The sequence below is a fragment of the Podarcis melisellensis genome, assembly GCF_964234715.1.
Source record: "Podarcis melisellensis genome assembly, chromosome: 15".
Taxonomy (NCBI): Eukaryota; Metazoa; Chordata; class Lepidosauria; order Squamata; family Lacertidae; genus Podarcis; species Podarcis melisellensis.
The window spans coordinates 40,744,836-40,770,990 of record NC_138532.1 but is presented as its reverse complement, the minus strand read 5'-3'; the positions used below and the strand labels follow the sequence as shown (position 1 = coordinate 40,770,990).

At 46.6% G+C, this 26,155-nt stretch overlaps 2 protein-coding genes and 1 long non-coding RNA gene across 4 annotated transcripts in view; 2 read left to right on the top strand and 1 right to left on the bottom strand.

Annotated features, from left to right (window-relative positions):
* Nucleotides 1-1,483: 1,483 nt before the first annotated feature.
* Nucleotides 1,484-8,015, top strand: SMG8 (SMG8 nonsense mediated mRNA decay factor). Its single transcript, XM_081890255.1, has 4 exons — nt 1,484-3,620; nt 4,265-4,410; nt 5,394-6,269; nt 7,511-8,015. Exons 1-4 carry the CDS (start codon nt 1,691-1,693, stop codon nt 7,706-7,708), a joined length of 3,150 nt encoding a protein of 1,049 aa, XP_081746381.1. The 5' UTR covers nt 1,484-1,690; the 3' UTR covers nt 7,709-8,015.
* LOC309358019 lies at nt 8,016-12,073 on the bottom strand. Of its 2 annotated transcripts, none has more exons than XR_014163269.1 (3): nt 11,807-12,073; nt 8,728-8,865; nt 8,016-8,105 (listed from the first exon to the last, which is right to left on the bottom strand). It is a non-coding gene; the product is annotated as an uncharacterized lncRNA (long non-coding RNA). The 2 variants fall into 2 exon arrangements; XR_014163270.1 differs by lacking the exon at nt 11,807-12,073 and adding an exon at nt 11,544-11,792.
* Nucleotides 12,074-12,115: 42 nt separating this feature from the next.
* The window catches only part of GDPD1 (glycerophosphodiester phosphodiesterase domain containing 1), a 28,772-nt gene continuing 14,732 nt past the window's right edge, over nt 12,116-26,155 (top strand). The window contains exons 1-2 of the mRNA XM_081890639.1: nt 12,116-12,400; nt 22,830-22,872. Coding sequence (XP_081746765.1) covers nt 12,265-12,400; nt 22,830-22,872 — 179 coding nt within the window. The 5' untranslated portion in view covers nt 12,116-12,264. The remainder of the gene's footprint in view (nt 12,401-22,829; nt 22,873-26,155) is intronic.

The window sequence follows — 26,155 nt, the reverse complement described above, 5'->3', positions numbered from 1 at the left end:
TAGCTCGGTGGTAGACCAATCTGCTTTGCAATGCAGAAGGTCCCATGTTCAATCCCCAGCATCTCCAGACAGAGATTTGGGGGGCAGGGGGAGGAAAACAGTGGTACCTCAGGTTACAGACGCTTCAGGTTACAGACTCCACTAACCCAGAAATAGTACCTCAGGTTAAGAACTTTGCTTCAGGATCAGAACAGAAATTGCGCAGTGGCAGCGGGAGCCCCCATTAGCTAAAGTGGTGCTTCAGGTTAAGAACAGTTTCAGGTTAAGAACGGACCTCCAGAACAAATTAAGTACATAACCAGAGGTACCACTGTATTGGTCTCAAACCTGGAGAGCTGCTGCCAGTCAGTGAAGAGGATGCTGAGTTGGCCAACTAATGTGTGGTCAGAGTCAGCAGGAGGCAACTTCCTATGTGCTAAACCCAAATCGTGGATAATGGGCTGCTGCCTTATCAGAGGTAAGCAAACCTTTAGATTCGTGGGATCCGCTAAGCAAAGCTACATGTAAATTGATGGCTTGGCTCAGGTGAGCGTTGGTTATCTGTTATCCATTGGCATAACATGCATGCCTCTGTGCCAGACATCACCAAACTCGGCCCTCCAGATGTTTTGGGACTACCATTCCCATAATCCCTGACCACTGGTCCTGTGGTCAGGACCTGCGTGGGGAGAAATAAGTGGGGAATTCATGGAATTTAGATCATATGTTGCTAGCATCTGAAAAGCTGCACAAAGCTATACACGTGTGCAATGCTTAAGGGCCCAATCCTGTGCACGTTGATTTAGAAGGGCGCGCGCTTACGGCAACACCCTGCCTGTAGCAGGTCACGTGCTCCATTCGGAGGCTCGCAGAAAGAGGAAGGGCAGTTCCAAGACGCAGCGGCTTCATAGTGATGTCTGAGCATGTGCAAGGAAAGAATCCTTCGTCTCCCTGCCCTCACTTGTTTCAAACATAGACTTTAAAAGCAGACTCTCACAACGTTTCCACCTTCTGGCTTGACTTTGCAGACAATTTTTTTCCCTTTGTCTCCTGCCTGCTGGATTGGCAGCAGGATTTGGGAGGGTGCTTGGGGACGGAATCCTGGGTCCCCGTCCTCACCCCGCGAAAACCAAGACGTGCAAGCGAATATTGCTGTTATTTATTTATTTTAACCAAAATGCAGGCTAGACAGATTTCAATAAAAGGTAGCTGGGCTGCAGCCTACATCAACCACGCGTGGCAAGGGGGTTGGACCAGATGACCCTTTGGGTCCCTTCCATTTATTATTATTATTATTATTATTATTATTATTATTATTATTATTATTATTCCATTAACCCGTGTCAACACGTCCAGTGGTGTGGAATGATGCAGTCTAGATACCTTACTAGATACCTAGTAAGCCTGCCTAGGGGCAACCTAACAAAACGAAGGGGTGGGGTGTGGAAGAAACGGGGAAACCTCGCCTTCCGTCGCTGGAAGTGTGTCACTCTTCACTTTTTCCCATCTCTACGTTCGCAGAAGGCCATTTCTTTCCAGCCGCGGCAGCTTATTGGCTGCTGCTTCGACACATAGCGCGTTCTTTTTCCTCCCCGCGCCTGCGCTGTTTCTTCCTTCGTGCTTCCCCGGGCTTCGGACGGCGGCTGCTCCCGGGGGGCGACAAAACAGCCCAGCAAGGAGGAGGCTCGCGGTCCCGCTGCAAAAGGCGAGGATGGTGGGCGCGACGGCGGTGCAAGGCCCCGTGGGCTTGCATGAGTTGCTGCTGGCTGGAGCGGAGAGGGGAAGCAGCAGCAGCGCTGGCATTGCTGCCGCCACCCCTGCTGCCAGCACTGCAGCCGCTGCTCCTGCTGCCGCTGCCGCCCCCGCTGCTCCTACCACCAGCACCACCACCACCAGCAGCGTCGCCCCCGGGGTAGTTACCCCGGGGGAGGAAGAGGAGGTCTGCGTGGTGGGGATCTTCGGGAAGACCGCCTTGCAGCTCAGCTCGGAGAAGGCGGCCTTGGTGAACACGGTGTGCGACAGGCAAGTCTTCCCCCTCTTCCAGCGCGGCGGAGGCGAGGCCAGATCTTCCGCTGGAGGAACTGATAGTGGAGGAGGGGAAGGTGGTGGTGGTGGCGGCGGCGGCGGCGGCGCAGACCCAGGAACCGTTTCCCCCTCGGCTTCTTCCTCCGCTTCCTCTTCCTCCGCCTCCTCTTCTTCCGCCGCCTCCTCTTCCCAGGGCGACTACAACCTTCTGGAAGCCTATTACAGCCAGGATTGCAAGGTGCTCTACCTGGTCCTCACGTCCATCTGCGACAGCCACCAGCTTCTGCAAGCCTGCAAGGACCTGGATGCCATGGGGGATGCCCGAGGGCCTGGCAGCTTGGGGGCTCACCTCCTAGCCCCAGGCAGCTCCCAGCTGCCCCACGCCGAGGCCCACGAGTTCTGGAAGCACCAGGAGAAGCTCCACTGCCTCAGCCTCCTCTACCTCTTCTCCGTCTGCCACATCCTGCTCATGGTCCACCCCACCTGCTCCTTCGACATCACCTACGACCGGGTCTTCCGAGCCTTGGACGGCTTGCGGCAGAAGGTGCTGCCCTCTCTGAAGGCCGCTATCAAGGACTGCCCCGTTGGCAAGGACTGGAAGCTCAACTGCAGGCCTTGCCCGCCCCGTCTCCTCTTCCTCTTCCAGCTCAACGGAGCCCTGAAGGTGGAGCCCGCGCCCGGCAGGGGGCAGGAGTTCTGTGGGCACCTGGAGAAGCCCCCCGCGAAGAAGCACTCTCCCAAGCGGCGACTCCAGCATGCCTTGGAGGACCAGATCTACCGCATCTTCCGCAAGAGCCGGGTCTTGACCAACCAGAGCATCAACTGCCTCTTCACCGTCCCGGCCAACCAGGCTTTTGTTTACATCGTGGCCGGCAGGGCACAAGAGGGTGACGACCCCATTGCTGTCTTGCTGGACCAGCTGCGGAACAACTGCACCACCCGGGAGGCGGAGGCCTCGCTGGCGCCTGCCTTGGCTGGGCCTCGGAGGTACCAGGCCATGCGGCACGGGAGGCAGCAGCTGTCTTTCCACGTGGAGAGCAGCAGCAGCAGTTCCAGCTCCTCGGGGCAGCTGGTGGACTGCACCTTGAAGGAGTTCCTCTTCCAGCACGTGGAGCTGGTCCTGGGCAAGAAGGGCTTTGACGACAGTGTAGGGAGGAACCCACAGCCTTCCCACTTTGAGCTGCCCACCTACCAGAAGTGGGTGGCCACAGCCCTGAAGCTGTACGAAGTGGCCATTGAAGGCAAGGACAGCGACCCATCTTCGGCCATCGGGGAGCTGACCTCCAAAATCATGGGGAGCATCAAGGTTTTGGAAGGCTACCTGGACATTGACACCAAGTTCTCAGAGAACCGCTGCCAGAAGGCCCTCCCCATGGCCCACAGTGCCTACCAGTCCAACCTGCCCCACAACTATACCATGACTGTCCACAAGAACCAGCTGGCCCAGGCCTTGCGGGTCTACAGCCAGCACGCCCGGGGACCAGCCTTTCACAAGTACGCCCTGCAGCTGCATGAAGACTGCTACAAGTTCTGGAGCAACGGGCACCAGCTGTGCGAGGAGAGGAGCTTGACTGACCAGCATTGCGTGCATAAATTTCACTTGCTTCCAAAATCGGGTAAATTCAGGTCATTCGGGGTTTAGAAGCTCATGGTCTGGACTGTCTTCCTTCCTCTGCTCCCAACTTTAGATTTGTTTGCATATGCATCTCACTTAATATATGCTCACATAAGTTTGGAAATGGGCCCTGCCAGATCACACTAGGCAGGAAGGCAAAGTCTTTTTGCAAATCTTTTAGGTTTCTAGTCCTCATTGTCCTTCACAATATTGTTCAATCATTTCCTGCTACGTGTTCAACTTCCAGAGTGGGGTATCCCTAATTGAAAGGTGAAACTTTCAGCATGTCACATTTTTCTATATACACATATATGCATGGATGGAGATACACACACACACACACACACACACACACACACATTTTAGACTTAGGGGTCTTTAATCTGTCCTATCTGCATTAAAAGCAAGTACAACATATTTAGTATAATGACAAGCACCCTTTTGAATAAAATCTGTGGCAACAAATGTTTTCTGGGATAAAAAGGGCTTGCATCACTTCCAAAATGCATGGTTTTTTTGGAATGAAAAAAGTGGGGTTATGATTCTCAAGTTTCTGGATTATGTGTTGTTCAAAGCTTTTAAAGAAGCAAATAAGTCAAAGGAACCAACTGATAGAAGTTTTCCTTCTGTGGCTCTCTTTTTTAGGGGAGAAACCTGAACCAGACAGGAACCCACCTGTGCTGTACCATAACAGCCGAGCTCGCTCCACTGGCACCTGCAACTGTGGGAGGAAACAAGCACCCCGGGATGACCCATTCGACATCAAAGCAGCAAATTACGATTTCTATCAGGTAATTATTTGTCACCTTCCCCTTGCAATACAGTTCTTAGATAGATGGGTAAATTAACAGTTGAAGACTTGTCATTGTGTGGGCCTTTTCATCCCTCTTTAGGGCCACACTCCTTCTGGGGTAATCTGTCAGGGGCTGCCTTCCGCAGTTGGAATCTGGGCTGCAAGTGGGCAGCTTCCTGCCTTTCCCTGCTCCTTCTGCCCACCCGCCCCTGTGCTTTTCCTGCTTCCTTCTTCATCTCCCCCCAGCAAGTTGCAAGGAAAGGGTTAGATTGCTCTTGCCCAAAGCTCTAAGCCAATTGCTTACAGAGGGCTTTTGTACTTAGGCCAGGGGCAGTAGATTTCCCACCCCTTTTTGAACTAAAGAGTGGGGCCAGGTGCATCTTCCCTTTGCTGCTCATGAGGGAGGGGGGCACAACCTCCCAGCAGCCTTTGGATACCCAGCTTCCAGGCCTTGGGCTTTTACACAGCATGTTCCTGGAGGCATCTTTATCGCAAAGGTGGCGAATCTCTGGCCCCAGGCGTGGCTCTCTGTGCCCCTCAGGACTCTCCCCAAGCCACCTCTGTCTCTTAGGCCACATTTTCATTAGTTGCTTTTGCCTGACTTGAATGCATCATTGCGACAATTGTTATTATAACTGGGGCAGTTCACAGAATAAAATACAAGATAAAACACCAGTAAATAATTAAACCAACCCCTGGTTGAAGGGGAACAATGGGCCTTGCTCACCTAGAAGGATGGGGGGGGTGTCTGTGTGCAGATATGGCTGCCTTATGCATGACTGGGCTGTGGCCTGTGTTGCAAAGATAGGAATCTCATCTATTGCTCCACCTGCTTTTGCATCTGTTTTGCATCCACTACTGTTATGCAGCCCCGCAGAAGGTTACCTACAAGGAAACACGACCCTCAAGCTGAAAAATGTTCCCCACCCGGCTCTAGGTTGCAAACCTTCTCATTACTGCCCCTTTCTTTTGCTTTCCTAGCTGCTGGAAGAGAAATGCTGCGGGAAACTGGACCACATCAACTTCCCCATCTTCCAGCCAAGCACTCCAGATCCAGCACCGGCAAAGAATGAGACGTCGCCCAGCCCTCCAGAGGGCGAAGCCGAAAAGCTGAAGGAGAAGGAGCCACAGACTCAGGGGGAGAGCACCAGCCTGAGCTTAGCACTCAGTCTGGGTCAGTCCACGGACAGCCTGGGGACCTACCCAGCCGACCCTCAGGGCGGAGGGAACAACACGGAGTCTCACGGGCAGGCAGCTGACTCCAAAGGAGAGAAGAGGCCCAGCTTGATTGACCGCCAAGCCTCGACGGTTGAGTATCTGCCAGGGATGCTCCACTCCAATTGCCCCAAGGGCCTCCTGCCCAAGTTTTCCAGCTGGTCGCTGGTAAAACTCGGCCCTGCCAAGGCTTACAACTTCCACACCGGCTTAGACCAGCAGGGTTTCATCCTGGGAACGAATTACCTAATGCCTTGGGACATTGTCATCCGGACACGGACGGAAGAGGAGGGGGAGCTGGACACGAATTCCTGGCCAGCTCCTAACAAGGCTGTCCTTGGGAAAAGGAGCGCAGTCGTCATGGGCAGAGGGAGGCGGCGGGACGACGTGGCCCGGGCCTTTGTGGGGTTCGAGTACGAGGATGCCCGCGGCCGGAGGTTCATGTGCTCGGGCCCCGAGAAAGTCATGAAGGTGATGGGAGGGGGGCCAAAGGAATCAGCTCTCAAGGCTCTCAACTCCGACATGCCCCTGTACATCCTGTCGTCCAACCCGGGGCGGGGGCTGAAGCCACACTATGCTCAGCTGATGAGACTTTTTGTTGTGGTGCCTGATGCTCCGCTGCAGATAGTACTGACTCCACAGGTGAGAAGATTACGGAAAAGCTGGAGTGTATTACGCTCAGGTCCTGCTGGTGGGTTTCTGGCGTATGTGAGAACAGGGTGCTGGACTAGATGGGCCATTGGCTGTTCTTAGCACACATGGCAGGGTCTGGTTTTATAGGTCAGGGGAAGGTTGCGCAATATAATAAGTCTTCACAGGATAACTGCAGCAACTGACGTTAGAGAGAAATGTATCAGTGTTTCAACCTGTGTTTTAGTGAATGCTCTTAGAACATGAGTAGTGGCAATCCATAGCAGCAGCAGAATGCTAGGCCTATACTAAATGCATTTCTTAGATTTACACTCTACCTTTCCAAGGCTTGTGGTCATAGTTTCCCTGCAGTTTTTATCTTTGCACAAAATCGGCTAAGGGGGGGGGGGGTGACTGGCCCAGGGAGTAGGGCAGTTCTTTTGAAGAGGAGGGCAGATCAAATAGCTTTGTGGATTTTGCCTGTTTGGAGGCACTGATAGGCTTGCCATTTCAGTATCATACATCATGGCTGGGTGTGGGAAACTTCAGGTCCTGATGTGGACCTAAGTCCTCCAGCTCTTACTCTCTCTGTGGCCTTTGGGGTTCTCACTCCAGGCCCCACACCCTTTGAAGTGCTTTTGCCTGACTGGAATGTGTCCTGGGAGAGTGGCAATACCTCTTGTTTGACTGGATAGAGTGGGCTTATGTAGAAGCCCCTGACTTTTGCATGGCTAGAGTGTAGCCTGAGATTCACATCCATAGATCACTCACTTTTGCCTGTGACCCCACCCACGACTCACATGTGGCCCCTCAGAAGGTTCCCCACAAATGAATGTGGCCCTTGGGGTGGAAATGCTTCCTCACCCCTGGTTTATGTCATGTTACCTTTATTTGTATTCAGGGTGCCATGAGACCACTACACTTGATCTAAGCCACAAGGCTGAGAAGTGGATGGCTTTAAAAGAGGACTGGGCAAATTCATGGAGGATAAGGCTATCAATGAATGGCTACGAGCCATGATGGCTATGCTCTGCCTCTACAGCTGGAGCAAGTAGTATGCTTCTGAATACCAGTTGTGCGAAACCACAGGAGGGAGAGTTGATCCTGTGCTTGAATCCTGGTTTCCCATAGGTATCTGGGTAGCCATGAGCTACTGGCCTGATCCAGTAGGCTTTTCGTATGAGAGACCTGTCATTTTGCTACAGCTGCCTGTCTGGAGATTTTGTTTATGTTTGTTTCTCTTTCATTCCTAGGTTCAGCCAGGGCCACCTCCTTGCCCTGTGTTTTACCCGGAGAAACAAGAGATAAAACTTCCTTCTGATGGACTGTGGGTTCTTCGGTTTCCTTACGCCTATGTGACGGAACGTGGACCGTCCTTCCCTCCAAAGGAAAACCAGCAGCTCATGAGTTACAAGGTGCTTCGAGGAATATTAAAAGCTGTGATACAATAGGACTTACTTGACCACACAAGTTGAATTGGCTTTGGAATTTAGTATTTTCTTTCCCTCCCCCCCACCTCACCCCATTCTAAATGACGGATTTTGATTAACAACAGCTGGAATTCACACAGCAATCACTGCTTTGATTTTATTGCACTTAAAAAGTCCCGGTGTTGAAACCATATGTATGTGCCAAGTCCTATCAGAGACCCTGGACTGGTGGGGTATATTAATGCAGGAGCCAAATTAAGTTCTAGTATGTAAAGGTCTGTGGATCAAGATGAAGAAAGGAAAAATAAAACATAAGACCTGTGCTTAAGTCATTACTGTTTTATATTGTATTCAAGTGGCTGCAATAACATATTGAAGTATATCCTCACTCTGCTGGCTGGGGCTGATGGAATTTGCTCTTAAGAGGAGGGGGATACAAAGAGAGATGATATGAAAAATCAGCTAAAAAGTGCTGCATTAAAGGACGTTCTGGATGCTATTTATTATTATTATTATTTAATGTTTATATCCCACTCTTTTACCAATAAATACTCAGAGCTGCTTAAAAAGAAGTTGGCACAATGATGCGATAAAGAACAAATAAAGCACTTTAAAAAGGATTAGACGCAACTAACCATAAAAGGCAGCAGTTAAAAACAACAGCAGAGCTAGATGGCAAATGCCTATTTGCATAATTTCTGTTTCTTTCCAGAAAATTTCAGGGTCAGGCAAGTCACCATAGGGAGGGCATTTCAAACCATCGGCACCACTACTGAAAAGGCCCTGTCTCTTGTGTTTAGTCACTTTGATCATTCATGCAGGGAGCGGGGCTTCCAAAATAGATCTTAAAATGTGGACAGCTTTATATAAGAATCCTTGTGGGTAATCATTGGATCTAGCACAAGTCTAGAATTATATGCTCCAGTCATCAGGTGCCCCTAGTAATTCTGGTCACCTCCCTTTGGACCAACTGAAGTTTCCAAATCCTCTATCCAGTTTTCTGGGAATAAATGCCACTGAATTCAGTGAAACTTACGTACTTCCGAGTAGACAGCCAAAGGATTGTACTGAAGTGTGGACGTCATGTCGATCTTCTATAAAAGGTGATTCAATCAAAGCTGCCAAAAGGCAATCTTGGCTGAAGCTGGTAAAACATACATCTGGCAGCTAATTGTCTCCTGCTTGACAAAAGGGGAAGGGGTGAGAAGGAAAAACACAGACCATTAAGAAACTGATATTTTATGTGGACATATGTTTTTATATATAAAAAAGCAGAACTTTAACTAAAAACTTCTTAAACATCAGCGATTCTTTTAAAGTGTTGCAACAACAAAAGGCACTGGTGGTTTTTTTGTTGTTGTTGCTGCTGTGTGGTTTGGACTTCCAGCTAATTCTAGATGTGGAATAGCATATTACAATTATTCAAACATGATTGGGAAATACTCTGGCCTGGTCAGATGTTGTTTGCTTTTTGTTTAATCTATGCACATTCCTGGCCTTGAACCTTTGCCTTTAAAAGAGGAGCAAGGCCTGCCAGTGACCTTTTGGACTATGCAAGTCCTTGTTCAAATTGAGCTATCCTTTTCTCCCTCTCTGCACTGTGGCTCCACCTGCTGCTCCTGCAGAAAACAGCCAAAGGCTTTGGTGCACTCTTGCAAATAATCCCACAATGTTTGTTCAGTTTTATGGCCCACCTGCAGATATGAGCCTGTGTTTAGTCATTTAGGACCTTAAAAAAACACAGTAATCTAACCTGCCCACCTAGTGACCAGGATGGGATCTACACAGGTAACCAAGTGAGGGATTGTCAGCAATTGGAAACCTTGAGCCTTCAGGCCTAATTTGGCTTTCCTGCTCTCCCTGTTTGGCCCACAAGGCTGTTCTGCTCAAGCCATACCCACTTGTCTATAACCTGCCATGAGATGACATTGGGTATAGGGCAGATTAAGTCACAGCTGCAAAGGAACATTCATTTTTTTTTACTGTGCCTTGAATTCAACACCTTACCCTGCTGTTCTGTTTTGTTAAGGGACTGAATATGCTCTGAGACCCCCCCCCCCCCGATCGCTGCTATGTGTATCCAATCCCTGCTGAAAGCAACACAACAGGGAAGGTGCCAAATTCAAGCAGCATAGCTGCAGCTATAAAGGAACAACCTATGAGTTCCAGAAAAACATCTACTTCTGCTTCATTGACTATGCAAAAGCATTTGACTGTGTCGACCACAGCAAACTATGGCAAGTTCTTAAAGACTTTTGCCTTTGTAATGTATGCTACATTATAGCCTTGAAAATGTCAGAGGTTTCTACACATACATTTCACCAACCAGGCAAGCAAGAAACATTATCACAGTTCAAGGACACATTCCAGCTAGGCAAAGGCACTCAAAGATGTGGCCTGTGGAGAGCCGTAAAGGGCCGCAATTAGCCCCCAGGCCTAAGGTTTCCTCCCGCTGCTGTGCATCCAGTATTTGAGATTTGGCTGAACATGCAAGGGCAGTTTATGAAGGGATTTGTAATCCTATGGAATAATGCCTGTCATTCACATCTGAGGCTCGCTTGTGGAAGCCCTTGCATTTCAGGGAACCACACGGTTGCAATTGCGTGAGCTAGCCCACTAGGGGGCTCCCAGCACAATTAAAGTTGGGAATGAAGGTATTTCAGCTTCCCTAAAGAATAATCTTCAATTAACTGCAAGTTATGGAACATCAGTGTTTCATTTTGAACAGAAATATGTTGGAAGTGCTGCAGATATCCTTGGCCTCTTTGGGAAAACCAAATCAGATTGATTGTTTCTTTAAGTTATTGTTAAGCTGGTGTCAGTTTGCATGGTGGTTTGGAACACAGTTCAGGAGGAAAGGTCTCTGTCCCAAGGAGGTTACAAACTAGAATCTGTCCACAAGTGAAACAGAGGAAAGGAAACAATTTATGATTGTATCTGTTATACAGGACAATGCTTTGTTACAGGGGAGCAGTGGTATCCAAGATGGTGCCCTCCAGATGCTGCTGGACTACAACTCCCATCATCCCTGACCATTGGCCAATGCTGCATAGGGCTGATGGGAGTTGTAGTCCAAGGATACCCGAAGGGCACTTTAAGCTGCACCTGCAGTAGAGTTTGGGAAGCAGGGGGTTGTGTTGAAGTGTTAATGGAAAAGGTAGGTTTTGAGGAAGGGCTGGCAGGAATAAAGAGCAAAGGCATTGTACAGCTGTTCTCAGAAGCTTCTGCTCACATAGATCATCATAGAATTGTAGAGTTGTATGGGACCACGTGCGTCATCTAGTCCAACCCCCGCCATGCAGAAATTTTCTGCCCAACCTGGGGCTCGAACCTGCAACCCTGAGATTAAGAGTCTCATGCTCTACTGACTGAGCTATTGAGCCAGAACATGATCACTAAAAATAAAATCCCCCCCCCCCAAATGTTAACTTAGAATTACCATACTAATCACAGCCTCTTTTGCATCCTGGACTAAATAATAGCTGCAACTAACAGAGTGACTGCTTAGTGTCTGTGTTGGTCAGTTTTAGTTTATTAAAACCTTATTATGGAGTTAAAGGTTTGGGCATGTGTCTATGTAGCATAAGCAAATGGGGGTGTCTTAGTCAGGATGAATTAATACAATAATTGCCGTATGCAAGTCTGTTGAATATATTTTGTATATGACACTGCCCAAAAGTAGAAACCTTAGTGTGGCCTTAATTAAGTAGCATTTTTTAAAATAATAAAGAATGGCTAGGAAGATACTTTATAGACTCCTGCAACTCCACCCTGGCACCTTATGGTGAAGGGCGGGGAAGAATTTGAAATAACATCAATAATAGTAATGGGTCGTATCCATCTAAGTTCTACTCACGAGTAGCCCCATTGAAACTGATGGACTTAAATCAAAGTCATGCTCCTTCTTTTCCATGGTTCTTGTCTGAGCGAGACGGACACTGAATACTACCCAATTGCTTGGCCATTATATTATTATTATTGTCATTATTATCTTAGAAATACTAAGCTTTATTGTCACTACTGTTTTAACGTGTTGTTAATTGTTATTCCGTAAACGTTGGTGGCGTTTCTCATTCTAAAGCGCGAGGAGGGGAAGAGTGACCGTTATTTCAGATTTACCTCACGCACTGGATTGGCCGCGGTGGGCGGGGCTTCTGCGACCTAGCGACGGTCCGTGACGTCACAGCGGAGCCATCACCACCGCCAGCAGCAATCCCTTTCTCTCCGCCGCCAACATTCTTCGCCGCTCCGCGCTAAAATCGTTATTGTCGGACCGCGCGCTTCGCCAACCAATCAGCGCGCCGAGCGCGCTCGCGCCTACTCTCCCATCTCCCTCACCGTTATCCTTATCATCATCATCACCCCCCCTACCAACCGCAACTGGGACTGGCGCATGCGCTGCCGGAGTGGGCGGAGCTCCCTGGCGGTCCGGAGAAAAGACAAGGGAGCGGTGGCCGGTCGCCTCAGACCCCCGCTCAGGAGGGAGCGGGCGGTACTAGGCGGGAGGGGCTGCGTTTCTGCAGCTCTCGGCGCCTGCCGTCTTCCATTCCTCCTCGGCCGCCTGAGGAGGAGCGACCATGTCGGTCGTCTTCTACCTCCTCTCCACGCTGGGCGGCTACCTCTTCACCTCGGCGCTGCTGCTGAAGTACCCGGGCTTGCTCCACCGACCCAAGCGCCACCGTTTCCGATGCCGGCACATCTCCCACCGCGGCGGTGAGGGCGGCCGCTGGGCGTCGTTGTATTCATGTATATGCATATATATAGTCAAATCGAGAGGCAGGATTTTTTTCTTTTTCTTTTGTGAAGGGGCGCAGCTTTATTTTGGGGGGTGGGCGTAGCAATCGAGAGAGAGAAAAGCGGGGTGTTCTCTGGTGGAGAGGATTTTTTGGGGGGGTGTTGCCCACCTTACCATTTGTAATTATTAAATACGGGTTTTTTTTAATATTGAGGCTATCCCGAAGAATATGGGAGGGAAGCTGTTACAAATTAAATCATACAATAATGGTAATTGGGGGCGGGGGTCTTGCCTTACTAATAATATTAGCCGCAGTATTTATATCCCTCTCTTAACTAGACATTTTCAATCCCAGAGCAGGGAACAAACTGATAAAATGAACAGAGGAAAAACAATATACAAAAAATGCAAAATCATATAAACGGGGGGGCGGGGTGTCCTAGCATATTATTTATTTGTAATTATTGAATGCGCTGTTTTTAATGTTATTTGTTAGTCACCCAGGGAATATGAGAGGGAAGCTGTATGAATTTAATAATATAATAATGGTAATTTTGTGGGGGAGGGAGATTTGTCCAAATATAAGTGTCCGAATGGCTATTTATTGATGGGAGGGAAGCTGTATACATTCAACAATATAATATTGGTAATGAATGTTCTTGGGGAAGTGCAGATTTTTGGGTGGGGGACAGATATTTTGCGGGGAGGCAAAAACTGGAGAGAAAACTATTACTGGGAATGTAGAGCATTTTGCGGGTGATGAGTTGGGAGAAAATATTCGGGGGGCAACAAATGGAGATAAATCTTCTGAGGAGGGGTGGGAGGGGGGCTACAAAGAACTACAGGGGCAACAGATTGTCATAGAAAAATAATACAGTCTTCTTGGGCAGGAACTGAATGGGGGGGTATGGTAGAGGAGAGCGAAGACCCACTAGCCCTCCACCCTTGGGGGTGACGAAAAATGTGTATATGTACAAGGTCACACCCCCACCCCAGCCCCTGAAAATCTCCGGGTGAAGCAATTGATTGTCCTAGGGACTTCAGCGGAAATTTAAAGAGAAGAAAGGGAGAACGTTGGCGGTGATGCTGGCCTTGCTCGCTCACACTCTTCCTCTCTCAAAAAAGCTGACCTTGAAATCTGTGCCCCCTCCTTGCTCCCCCGCCCCTAAGAAAAGGGGTGGAGATTGCTACCTTTCTTTCCTGCCTAGCCTCCCCCCCCCCAAAAAAATAAAACACTTCTTCAGACATCAGCAAGCAAATTTTACTGTGATGATAATGTCCGAATGTTGAAATGGAGATTCTATTCTGTTTTTGTATGTTACACTGTTGTTTTTCATCATCGTCTCTCTCAGGGCTGCTTCTCACCCCCTCCACACAATGGCAAGTTTCCTTTCCTCTCTCTCCCTATCTATCCTCTTTATAGAGAGGATCTGCCTTTTCCAACATCCCCCAAATCTGGCCAGCTTTGTTTTCTAAAGTTCCCACACACACTCCTTTATGCAGTCCTCCCCTCCAGTATCCCTTTCATTCTTCCTCCCCAAGCCCTCCCTTTTGTCAGACATTTCTCTGCTTCGGATTTCAGAAGTATCATTTAGATTTTTCCAACCTCTCCCTCCCCCTTCTGCAACTTGTCTGCTTCCTAAATTTCAACTCCTTCCACCTTTTTGCATCCTTCTGAATTCCTTTTTTGTACATCCCCCTCCCTATGCCCTGTTATCTTGCCAGCCATCTGTCAAACTTTAAATAGGCAATTTCAGAATACTCTTTTTTTTAGAGATGTTGCAAAATCTGTCTTGTTTAGACAGGCTGCAGCCCTGAGAGGGCAGCAGGGTCAGGGTTAAGCTGGGAGTAGGTGGGTTTCAGGGCAGCTAATGGACAGCATGCTTTTAAATCTTGTTTTGTTTTAAAAGCAGTCTTTTAACTGGGTCTGTCCCAAGTTCATATGGAGATAGGGCTTTTTAAAAAAAATCAATGCACTATAATCCTGTGCCTGTCTTTTTGGGAGGCATTATTACTATTATTATTATTAATATTATTAACAATGTTTCTATACTGCCTTTCGTCCGAGGATCACAGGGTTTACAGGTTTACAGTATAAAAACACAACAATACATACCATATGCATGCTAGACCTTTATTGAGCAACCTGTGCTTAAATTGTGTTGGACGCTTTGTAACTTTGTGAGCACACATCTCGCCGTAGTTATTCCCTACCCCTTTATGATAGGAAGGTCTATCCTCCCCATCCCAAATCTGTTACCTCTCACCATTTGATACCAGCTTCCTTAGAGTTGAGTGTCAAATACATGTGCTGAAAAGGAAGTAATAAAAAGGTAAGAGGTACCAGCACCTATGTGTTCATTAGCATTATAATAAATAAGAAGAACATAAGAAGAGCCTCTTGGATCAGGCCAAAGTGAGCCCATCTAGCTCAGCATCCTCTTCTCACAGTAGAGGTAGGAGGTAAAATGCTCATCATGCTCCTTTTTTGCAAGAAAGGTTTCTGAATCCTTTAATGGTGTATTTCACAACCCTACACTTTATCTTAGTAATTGCTCAGCTAGGTCATTTCAGCAGCCAATGGCAATTAAAATGTCATTTTTCCTCAAGGGATTTCACGTGACTCACTTTCAATCTGTTTAGCCTGTGCTATTGGGTGACAGAGAGAAGGCGGAACTGCACAACACCTACTTTGCCTCTGTCTTCATCCAAAAGGAAAGTGGCGCATAACCTGGTAAATCATGCAACACAATAAATAACACTATAAATCATGCAAGGAGGGAGATTAAGCCCAAGATAGGAAAAGAGCCCAAGATAGGAAAGGGAACACCTAGCTGCTTTAAATGAACTCCCATCTCCAGGACCTGATGAGCTGCACCCAAGGGTACTAAAGGAGCTTGCAGATATCATCTCAGAGCATCTGTTTATAAACTTTGTGAACTCTTGGAGAGCAGGTGAGGTCCCTGCAGACTGGAGGCGGACAAATGTTGTTTCCATCTTTGAAAGGGGTGTGGGAGAACAACAAAAAGTTCAGTGGTTCTCAGTGTGTGTGGCATACCCAAACTAACAAAATGAATTTCAGCAGGGACAAATGTAAGGTTCTACACTTAGGAAGGAATAAGAAGCTGTGCAAATATAAGATGGGGGACACCTGTGAACTGGATCTAGGGGTCTTAATAGACCACAAGCTGAACATGTCAGCAGAGTGATGCAGCAGCAAAAAAAAGCTAATGCTATTTTAGGCTGCATCAGCAGAAGTATGGTGTCCCCATCATACTAGTCCTGTTCTGTTCTGCCTTGTTCCATTCTGCCTTGGAGTCTGTCGAATTCTAGGCACTACAATTTAATAAGGACATTTACAATCTGGAATGTCTGCAGGGGAGGGTGTCCATGATAATAATGGGTCTGGAAACGAAGACTTATGAGGAATGGTTGATGGAACTGGGTATGTTTGGTAAAGAGGACACTGAGATATGATAGCCATCTTCAAATATCGTAAGGGGCTATCACATGGAAGGTGGATCAAACTTGTTTTCTTCTGCTCTGGACCCAAACCAATGGATTCATGTTACAAGAAAAGAGATTCTGACTAAACACCAGGAAGAATTTATTGACAGTGGAACAGACTCCCACAAGAGGGGTGGACTCTCCTTCCTTGAAGGTTTTAAAGCAGAGGTTGAATTCATGTGTGATCTAGTGGAGATACCTGCATTGCAGGCAGTTGGATTAGATGACCCTCAGAGTTCCTTCCAATGCTACAATTCTATGCTTCTAATCCAGAAGCTTTTAAATGAATGGATGAGGGCATATAAGCAGTCACAGAACCTGCAGTCCAGTCCTGAGCTGTTAATACCTGCCTTGCACTCTGAACTGAGGCTGCTCTCTGCGTGATGAAGCTTCCCAAGAGTAAACCTCCATCAGCGCATTCCATGAAGATTATCCTGCAAAGCTAATGCCTTCCACTCCTATTGTGCAAAAGTAAGATGTGTGACCAAACAAAGTTGGGACCTTCAGTTGAAGTGGGATACTTGCCTTGTTTGATACGGTTCTTGTATTGTCCCTGAAGAGGCTGGCCAGACCAAGGCTGTTTTCTGCAGGAATTAGCTTTAAGTACAGATGTTTGAGTACAGCTGTGTGCAAGGATGATCAGGGTTTTTCAGCTCCATCAAAAGAATTTAGGCATCTGGATGACAAGATCCTTGTCACCTTTTCTTTGCTCCATTCACCTGCTTATACTACTTCCATTTGCTGCCTTCCATGCATCCCCTAAGGGACGCGGGTGGCGCTGTGGGTTAAACCACAGAGCCTAGGACTTGCCGATCAGAAGGTCGGCGGTTCGAATCCCCGCGATGGAGTGAGCTCCCACTGCTTGGTCCCTGCTCCTGCCAACCTAGCAGTTCGAAAGCACGTCAAAGTGCAAGTAGATAAATAGGTACTGCTCCGGCAGGAAGGTAAATGGCATTTCCGTGCGCTGCTGTGGTTCGCCAGAAGCAGCTCAGTCATGCTGGCCACGTGACCCGGAAGCTGTACGCCTGCTTCCTCGGCCAATAAAGCGAGATGAGCGCCGCAACCCCAGAGTCGGCCACGACTGGACCTAATGTTCAGGGGTCCCTTTACCTTTTACCTATGTATCCCCTAGACCTGGAATATAACTAGAACTCAACAGGTTAAGACTCTCTCTTTCTCTGTTGCATCCTTGTATTCATTTGCTGGTTGTAATCACAGAAGAATTGACCCTTTCCTCACCTCTGCTCCTCCATCAAGCTGTAATCTCTCCTTTCGTTTTTGTCTTCCATTATTTAGATTTTTAATGCTCTCTGGGCAGGGATACTGGTTCTTCACAGGGGCAGGGAGAAAAGGGAGGCTTTCTTATTTGTGTTGGGTCAGTGCCTTCTGTCCTGATGAATGTGATGTGCCTTGTTTTAAGGCCTTTTAATCTTTCTAGCTGCTAGCTGTACTGTTACCTGCCATATAAAAGCCACCTTGTTTGCTGCCTCCCATCTAATTCAGAAATCAAACTCTGCCTCATCCTGAGCATCAACATGAATGCTTCAAGTTGTCTCAGTTTACAAGCCTTCATAGAACTTCCTCATCTATTATTAGTGGACAGACCTGCATTAAGAAACTGCTTGTTCTGGAAGATGAGTAACTGAGCTCTCAGATACTCTTATTCCAGAGCCCTGAATCTCCCATCCCTGAGTGGATGAGCTTTATTTTTTTACTTGTGCTACACAATATGCTTTCTACTGAGTAGATTTGAATGAACGATGCTTGCAGAGGTTCAGTACCAGAGCTGCCAAACATGCAAATATGAGGCCTTTGTTTGGCCTGTTGAAAAGTGGGCTTGTTTAATCAGGAATGGTTTTATTCTTATTCTTATTGCTGTAATATTTATTTGATGTTTTACCTGCCTTTTTACTATCAGGTCCCACGGCAGGTTACAAGTGATCAAAAAGTCAGTAATATATAAAATTAAAAAGACTTTAAAACAAATTGCACTTAACAGGCATAGGTTGGGTACCAAAAATATATATCTTAGATGTCAAAGGCCAATGTAAAGAAGTGTGTTTTCAGAATACAGCAGAAACTGTATAATGAAAGTGTCAGGCGCACCTCTGTGGGTAAGGAATTCCACAATGTAGGAGTTGCCTCTTCTGGGCCACCACCATTCCAAACTTCTGAGGGGGGTTGAACGTCCAAGATCTGCTGATGTTAACATCCAAGAGGGTCTGTAGGGAAAGAGGCAGTCTTTCAAATATTTGGGGCCTAAGTCATTTAAAGCTTTGAACACTAATGTGAGCACCTTGGATTGGGCCTGGATTGGGCCTTGAACTGGCAACCAACTATATTAGCCCTATTGGGCATCTACATGCATCTGTGTTTTCAAGTGGTGGATACAGTAAGCTCTTTGGCCCCTGTTCATGTTGAACCGTAAGGCTGTTCCATTTGCTCAAGATACAGGTCATAGATAAGTAGTGATGGCTCTCTTCCACATTGGGTTGTTAAGAGTTGGTTTAAGATGCCAAGTTGAAATTAGATCAGATCTAAAACCACTCATTGCACACTTTCATTGACTTGCATAGGATTTGCCCCCATGCGGCACATATTGTGGTATAGTCATTCTTTTACATTTCCCCTTCTAGGGAACCTTTTCTAAAGACCTTCTGTCCCAGGATAACAAAGCGATATAGGCTTGCCTTGAGAGTGTCTGGCACTTATCTAGGTCACATTTCATCAGAGTTAAATTACATAGAGGTAAGAAGATCAGGCACTAATGCACCTGAATCTTCTGCAAGCTGGGCTGGTCCTCTGACTTAAACTCACTCTGTAATGTGGGATTCCAGGTTCCATCCTCAGCTGGCTGATCAACTCAGTTCTCTGACATGTGGAAATAAAAAGCCAACTTTGTGCATGTTTGTTCCCCAAACATGTGCTTTTTATTTCTTACAAAGGGCTAATGTGACAAAGTGACTTAAGAGACACTGCTAAGAACCTAAGAAACCATGAACTGTAAAAGAATCTGCCTCGTGCTTCTTTTCCACCTAGCCCAGTTTCACACACACACACACACACCCCGACTGGCACAGGATTCTCTGGGTTTCTGGGAGAAAGTGATTTTTCTTATCACTTACTACTGAGCCCTGCAGGCAGAACTAGGGTGGGCATGTAGAGAATTGCAATCTTCTCTGAATATGTACTAGTATGTCTAATCAGCCTTGTACAATGTGGTTATAATGGTTCCTTTATTGCATTCTTCCCCAACCTCTGTCCCTTCATATCAGCCTCACTTTGCATGGCCAACGGTCAGGGGAGATTTTCTTTCTTTCTGAAAATAATGATGTACCACTATTGATAAAATAAAATCAAGAGTAGTTTGCTAAAACCACACAGTAAAAAAACGTGGAAAATGTTAAAATCAAAAACCAACCAACTAATATGGAAAGATGTACAGTTCTCTGAATTGCCTGTGTAAGCCTGATGCATGCATTAGAAAAGTTTGCAGCAGGTGCTGAAAAGCAGACACAACGCCTGCTGAATCTCTGTTGGCAAAGTATTCCACAACACTGGACCGATGATACTAAGGACTCTGGTACAGTGGTACCTTTGGTTTCAAACTTAATTTGTTCCAGAGGTCCATTCTTAACCTGAAACTGTTCTTAACCTGAGGTACCACTTTAGCTATTGGGCCTCCCGCTGCTGCTGTGCCGCCACCACGCAATTTTTGTTCTCATCCTGAGGTAAAGTCCTTAACCCCAGGTACTACTTCCGGGTTAGCGGAGTTTGTAACCCGAAGTGTTTGTAACCCGAGGTGTTTGTAACCCGAGGTACCACTGTACTTGTAGGTATCAATTGAGCCTTTCCAACTCAACTGATTATCTCAGTGATCAAGCTGGGATATTAGGGGTTCAGCCAACCCCTGAGGTACCCTGAACATAAGTTGTTCAGGACTTTAATACAAAGACCTTGAGCCTGGCTTGGTAGCAGACAGCCAGCCAGGGCAGGTGCTTTAACAAGGGTGTCACATGTTTTCAGCCAAATAGCAGCCTGGTATCCCGAATTCTTCACCAGCTGGAACTTCCAAACCAGACCCAAGAGGAGCCCTCCATGGTGGGAGCTGTAGTTCAACAACATATGGAACACAAAAGGTTGTGGGAGACTGATCTCATAGATGAAGTACTGTGCTAAGTTGTGTCTCTTACCTTGCAAAAGTACATTGGGCAGTTGGTACATGTTTTGTCCAGCTGTTTTGTAGTCCAACTTTCTGTTTCCAAAAGTGGTTGACTACGATCACTTATTGCTTGCCCTCATCATCTGAAAACTGGAGGAATATGGAGGCTTTATGATGTACTAGTTTGACTAACACTTTTTAAAAGCCATCTAAGGCAGAAGCAATCATTACCTCTTCTAGTAAAGATTTCCATATTTTAATTAGAGAGAAGTTTGCCTCACTCCACACCCAACCAAGGGCTTTAATGTGGATCAGATCTCAGAGTCAATGGTTGCTTAATTCTGGTGCTCAGATCATATAGCTGAAAACATAACTACACAATCAAGTATGTAGAGTCTTCTGTTTATTTTTCCATTGTAATTTTGCTAATTCCTCCATTGCACTGTGTGAGCATGGCAAAGGTAGAAATAGTAATTAGTAAGGGGAAAACATGACTGTTCCGTAGAAGTTGAGTGTGGTGATATTTATGTGTGAGCCACTTAACAAGATGTGTTAATATAGTAATTAGATGAACAACTAAGTGGGCAGGTGGCCATGCTAATATGTTGCAGCAGAAACCTTGATGGTGCATTGAAGACACAGATCCCCTCCAACCCAGGTGGATTAGAGTGCATTTCATCAAATCCATTCATTTTTATTTAAGATATTTATATCTGGCCTTTCAGGGCAAAACCCTCCAAAGGCAGCTTATAAAATTTAATTAGCTACATATACCAAACAGGTATATGCACATTCAAATAATTTTGCAGTATAATCTTCCTTTTATGCACCTATCTGTGATCCATACTTCCCCTGTCCAACAAAATTGTCCCCATGCCATATACCAAGGACAGTCAGCATGGTGCCCTCCACATGCTTTGGACTTGAACTCCCATCAGCCCCAGGCGGCATGGCCAGTGGTCAGGGATTATGGGAGTTGTTGTCCACAACATTTGGAAGGGCATCATGTTGCGTACGCCTTCCTTATGTCTCTCCACCCTGCGCACCAACCCATCCCACCTTGGACGGTCTGAAGTCTTAGTCTGTACAACTTTCATTCTAATAATAGAAAGGTTTCAGAATTACAAGCAGTACATCATGTCAGGTGTGGTTGTCATCTTTTGTTCTCCAAAGCTTTTCACATCTATGTGGCGGGCTGTCATTCAGCAGGTGTGGATCTGTACCTAGGCGTGACGGAGAGGTACCTGGCTTTTTCCTTTCTTGTTAATGAGCCCAGACTTCCTCTTCCTCGCCCTGTTCTGCCTTTATAGAATAAGCAGGAAGAAGGAAGGTGGCAAACCCAGAATTGGCCACTTAATATGGGGCTCCCTACCTTCCACCCTGCGGTTCCCAATGGGTACCAGCCACCAGTGTTTAAAGAATGAGAACAGGGATTGTTACGATGGGGTTTTCTTGCAGAACTTGCCTGGTAACATCAGAGTTCGTAGCTTATAATTTCTCTTTCTCTGTTGAGGAGGTGGAGCTGATGCATTTGCTTCCTGATTTAACAGGCGTTTGGTATGTTTAAGCTGAGCGTGACCTATGAACTGTAGCCTTAAGGAGGAAGGGCAGTGAGCACATGCGTTAATGAGTGGGTGAGGGTAAATAATCTTTGAATCTCCTTACGGTTCTAAATGTTAGGGGACCATGGTTAAATTGTACTTTTTTCACTTTTCAAGTGCCTCTGAAGAGTGGTTATGCTTGACACATACGCCGGAAGATATCTCAGTAGATTAGACTTTTTGAGAGAGGAAGAGGAAGGATGGGATGGCAAATGTGTGCTAAAGCCTGTTCCTTAACCCATTGCAGTGTCTGTTTGCAGACAGTTTCGCACACAATACATTTTATCTAGGATCTCTATTGAAAACAGCTGGTGCACAGCTGTATGTTGTATTAACAAACATTGTACGTTCAAGATGTTGGAGGTAAGAGTTCTGAGTTGCTGCATGGAGTGCATCTTAAGTGGCTTTAAACTGGCATCGACCCCACACAGCTTTGCACCCACATTCACTCACTTACCGCAGTCCTTGGCAAGAATCTGTGTCAGACTCATGCCTCTCAACTTGGCACTTGCTGTGCAGTGAAACTGGGTCCTTAAGGATAAAGAAGGAAAGACAAAGAACTGTTTGTTGGAGCAGAGTAGTATAGGCGATTGAGTTTGTTGCAAGTGCTACTTAGATGTCTGGCCAGTTTTGAGAGCATTAAATCCATTTAGCAATGGCAGATGGAAGCAGCTTTCTCAAACTTGCACCATTTCTGTCACTGGTTTTAAGTCTGTGTTATGCATCCCTGTATATATATATATATATATATTCACCTTTGAGGTGAAACTAGGCACTATTCTCCCTTTTTGTGAGCCAAGCAAACCATAAAATTCATGAAATGCCTTTAAAATATTATTTTATTATTTTATATGCCACTTGATGCCAAAATAGGCTTTCTGTGATTTGCAAAATATGAAGAATTGTTCCACTAATATTAAAATATAAACATCCATTCAGTACAAACCTCAAAATGCACAATGAAACAATCCAGCCACTAAAACAGGAGCATCTTCAAAACAGGTGCAAAGAGGTCCTGTTTAGTAGTTTCTGAATTCACAAAATTCGCCTAGCTCCCTTGCAGCTCCTAAAACATGCAGCCCTGATTATAAGCCAAGTGGTTGCTATTTCCTTTAAAATGCTGTTTTTTCCCTACAGGAGCTGGAGAGAATCTGGAAAACACCATGGCAGCCTTTCGCCAGTGAGTATCACAATTTTTATCATCAGTATTTGCTTACACAGACAGTTGGCACATGTGCATCTCTAGCGGCACAGTGGACCTGGCTGTTAACCAGAACATTGGTGGTTTGAGTCCACCCAGGGATGGCTGTGGGCAGGGTTCCTGCATTGCACAGGGTGGGACTAGATGACCCTTGGGTCTCTTCCAACTCTACAGTTCTATGATTCTATGACTTGCTTACACAGCCAGTTGTTCTTGGACAATAGCACTCGGATTAGCTTCAGTCCAATCTGTTCCAGTGTTTGAGAGCTAATCAGCAGAGACCCCCTGAGGCTTTTGTCTTGCTTATAAATTATCTCAGTAAAAATGTTCAGGTTAGGCAATAGGCTTATTCATTTGACCTTTCCCTGAGCTACAGAGATGTGGGTGGCATTCCTCATTTCCTGCAGGTGGCATTCCACATTCCCTGCATGCATTCGGTTTCCTTTGAAGGATCTGTGTGTCTGAAATACTTTAGCGTTTCCTTTCATGTGTAAACAAGAGCTGCTGTTTGCAGAGGACATAATGTCATCCTCCCTTCTATTAACTTCTCTTGAGAAAGGAAGCCATCCAGCACGTGGGGTTGGCTTTTCCAGGTCAGGGAGGCAGGTTTAAGCTGGAGGAGAAGCTTCTCCCTTCAACTCCCCACCTACCTTCCAAGGTATCTTTTCACTTTTGTAGTGGCAGACAGATGTCTTATGGGCTCTGTGTTGTCAAGGTGTCTCCTTCCTTCCACAAGCAAAACAGATGAGAGAGAGGATTCTCTTGGTTTCCTGGCCAGTTTCCATCTGTAGTGGGATGGCCCTCAAAAAAAAAGAGTAATAGCTGTAAATCTAGGAACCCCTAGAACAGATTTAGAGGGCATGCAGGGAAAGAGGAAGACCAGTTGCACAAACAAGAACCTTTGCATCGACGGAACACATTAATTGAACTCCAGCCAATGGATTTTCTCTTAATATTTTGGAAAGTAATATGTGGTGGAGGAAATACTGGTGTGCAAGTTGTGGCTTGCCCAAGATTGCTTGCTTAAGAATAACAAATTTGAGAGTAGAACCCAGGAGAAAAGTTTCTGTTTCCTTCAAACCAAAACATAAAACTGCCTTCCGTTGCCGGCTTTTCAACAGAGCTGAAGCCCTGAACACAGAAGGTCACTGTTGTGAAAGTTAGATAGTTTAATACGTTTGTGTTACTTCTTGGCCTTGAGGCTGGGAATGCCGTGCAGAAGTTTACTGTGTTCTTTAAAAGCTTTCCTACATGGGCCTCCTTGCCACATGGATACACATTGGAAAAAAGCTACAGCAGAGGGCAGTGAGAAGAGGCACCTGTTCAGTGGGCTAAAGTTATCAGATGTTCCTCACAGTCTGCTGCAAGGGTCACAGAGAAATAAAGGTCAATGTATTTCCTATTTGCCACTGAGAGCTTTGGCTTCTGAAACAAAATAAATCCAGGGTGGGTGGGTGTATATCTGCACCTGCAATTAAAGATATGAATGTCAAAGCTTGTATTTCATAGACAATATCCCTGGATTAATTAACCTTTTAGTAAGAGGACACCCAGCCTTTCAACAGAGGTGCCACAAGTGGCTGCAGTCTGGGGCAGGGGAAAGTGATCCATGCAGGCTTGATTGTGGCAGAGTCAGACCTGCGTGGCAACCAGCCCTCTCCCTAGTACTGGGCTAATGGTTGCCTAATATCCCAATACTTTTAGAGGCAAAACACACAGGGCACACAGACTGCATGTGTTCTATAGCACATACTAATCAGATGATGGGGATAGACTGCTGCCAGCAGATCAGTGTGGTGTGTGTCCTGATTTGAGCAAGGGCTGAAGAATCAGCAGAATTGGCGCTGTGATGTGGAATCCCTAGAGGTACGAAGTGATTAAAAAAATATTCGTCTATGCAGATCAGGGACTCAGGTGCACGTCTCCAGGGACTATAACCTCCTTTTGCCAAGAAGAACAGATGCCACGAAAAGCAAACACATTCAGTTATCACATGTGAAAGAGGTGTACTGAAATCAAGCATTTGGAACCGCAGTGGGTCTTGCGGCAGCTGGAAGGCTAGCAAATATATTGCGGCATAAGCTGTAGTGGGCCATAGTCCCCTTCAGCAGATGAATTAAGTGTAAGCCTGAATTGCCATGGTGCACCTGTAGGGGCAAAACCGGATGCAGTTAAACCTGCAGTTAAACATAACTCTCCCATATCAGTCTCTACAGCCACAGCAGGCGCTGTAACTCTCCAGCAGTTTGACTTCACCCCCGAAGGCACACTCTTCCATTGTCTCCAAAGACAGATGGGTGCCAGCAACAACAAAGACAGATGGGTGCCAGCTGCACTAAGTCTTGGGTAACCAGGGTTCATGTACCCACTCAGTGGGTGACCTTGGGACAGTCAGTCAAGCTCAGCCTAGCCTACCTCACAGGGTTGTTGTAAGGAGAATAGGAGAGGGTGAGTATATATTCCACCTGGAATTCATTGAGATGTGGTTGGCGCTGTGGTCTAAACCCCTCTTGGGCTTGCCGATCAGAATGTCAGCAGTTCAAATCTGCACTACAGGGTGAGCTCCCATTGCTCTGTCCCACCTTCTGCCAACCTAGCAGTTCGAAAGCATACCAGTGCAAGTAGATAAATAGGTACCACTGCAGCGGGAAGGTAAATGGCATTTATATGAGCTCTGGGACTCGTCACGGTCCTCTGTATGCCAGTACATTGGTACCTCGGGTTAAGTACTTAATTCGTTCCGGAGGTCCTTACTTAACCTGAAACTGTTCTTAACCTGAAGCTCCACTTTAGCTAATGGGGCCTCCTGCTGCTGCTGCGCCGCCAGAGCCCAATTTCTGTTCTTATCCTGAAGCAAAGTTCTTAACCTGAAGCACTATTTCTAGATTAGCGGAGTGTGTAACCTGAAGCGTATGTAACCTGAAGTGTATGTAACCCGAGGTACCACTGTAGTAGTTTAGTCATGCTGGCCACATGACCTGGAAAGCTGTCTGTGGACAAACGCCGTCTCCCTCGGCCTGAAAAGCAAGTTGAGCTCTGCACCCCATAATCTCCTTGGCCTGGACTTAACCATCCAGGGTCCTTTACCATTTGAGGAAACGCAGGATGGAAATGTGATAAATGAAATAAACTCCAGTGCTTAAAAACTTGCACCAACTGCCCATATGTTGCCAGGTCAGATTCAGTGTCCTTGTATAGTGGAACCTTGGTTTTGAACATAATCCGTCCCAGAAGCCCATTTGACTTCCGAAACGTTCAAAAA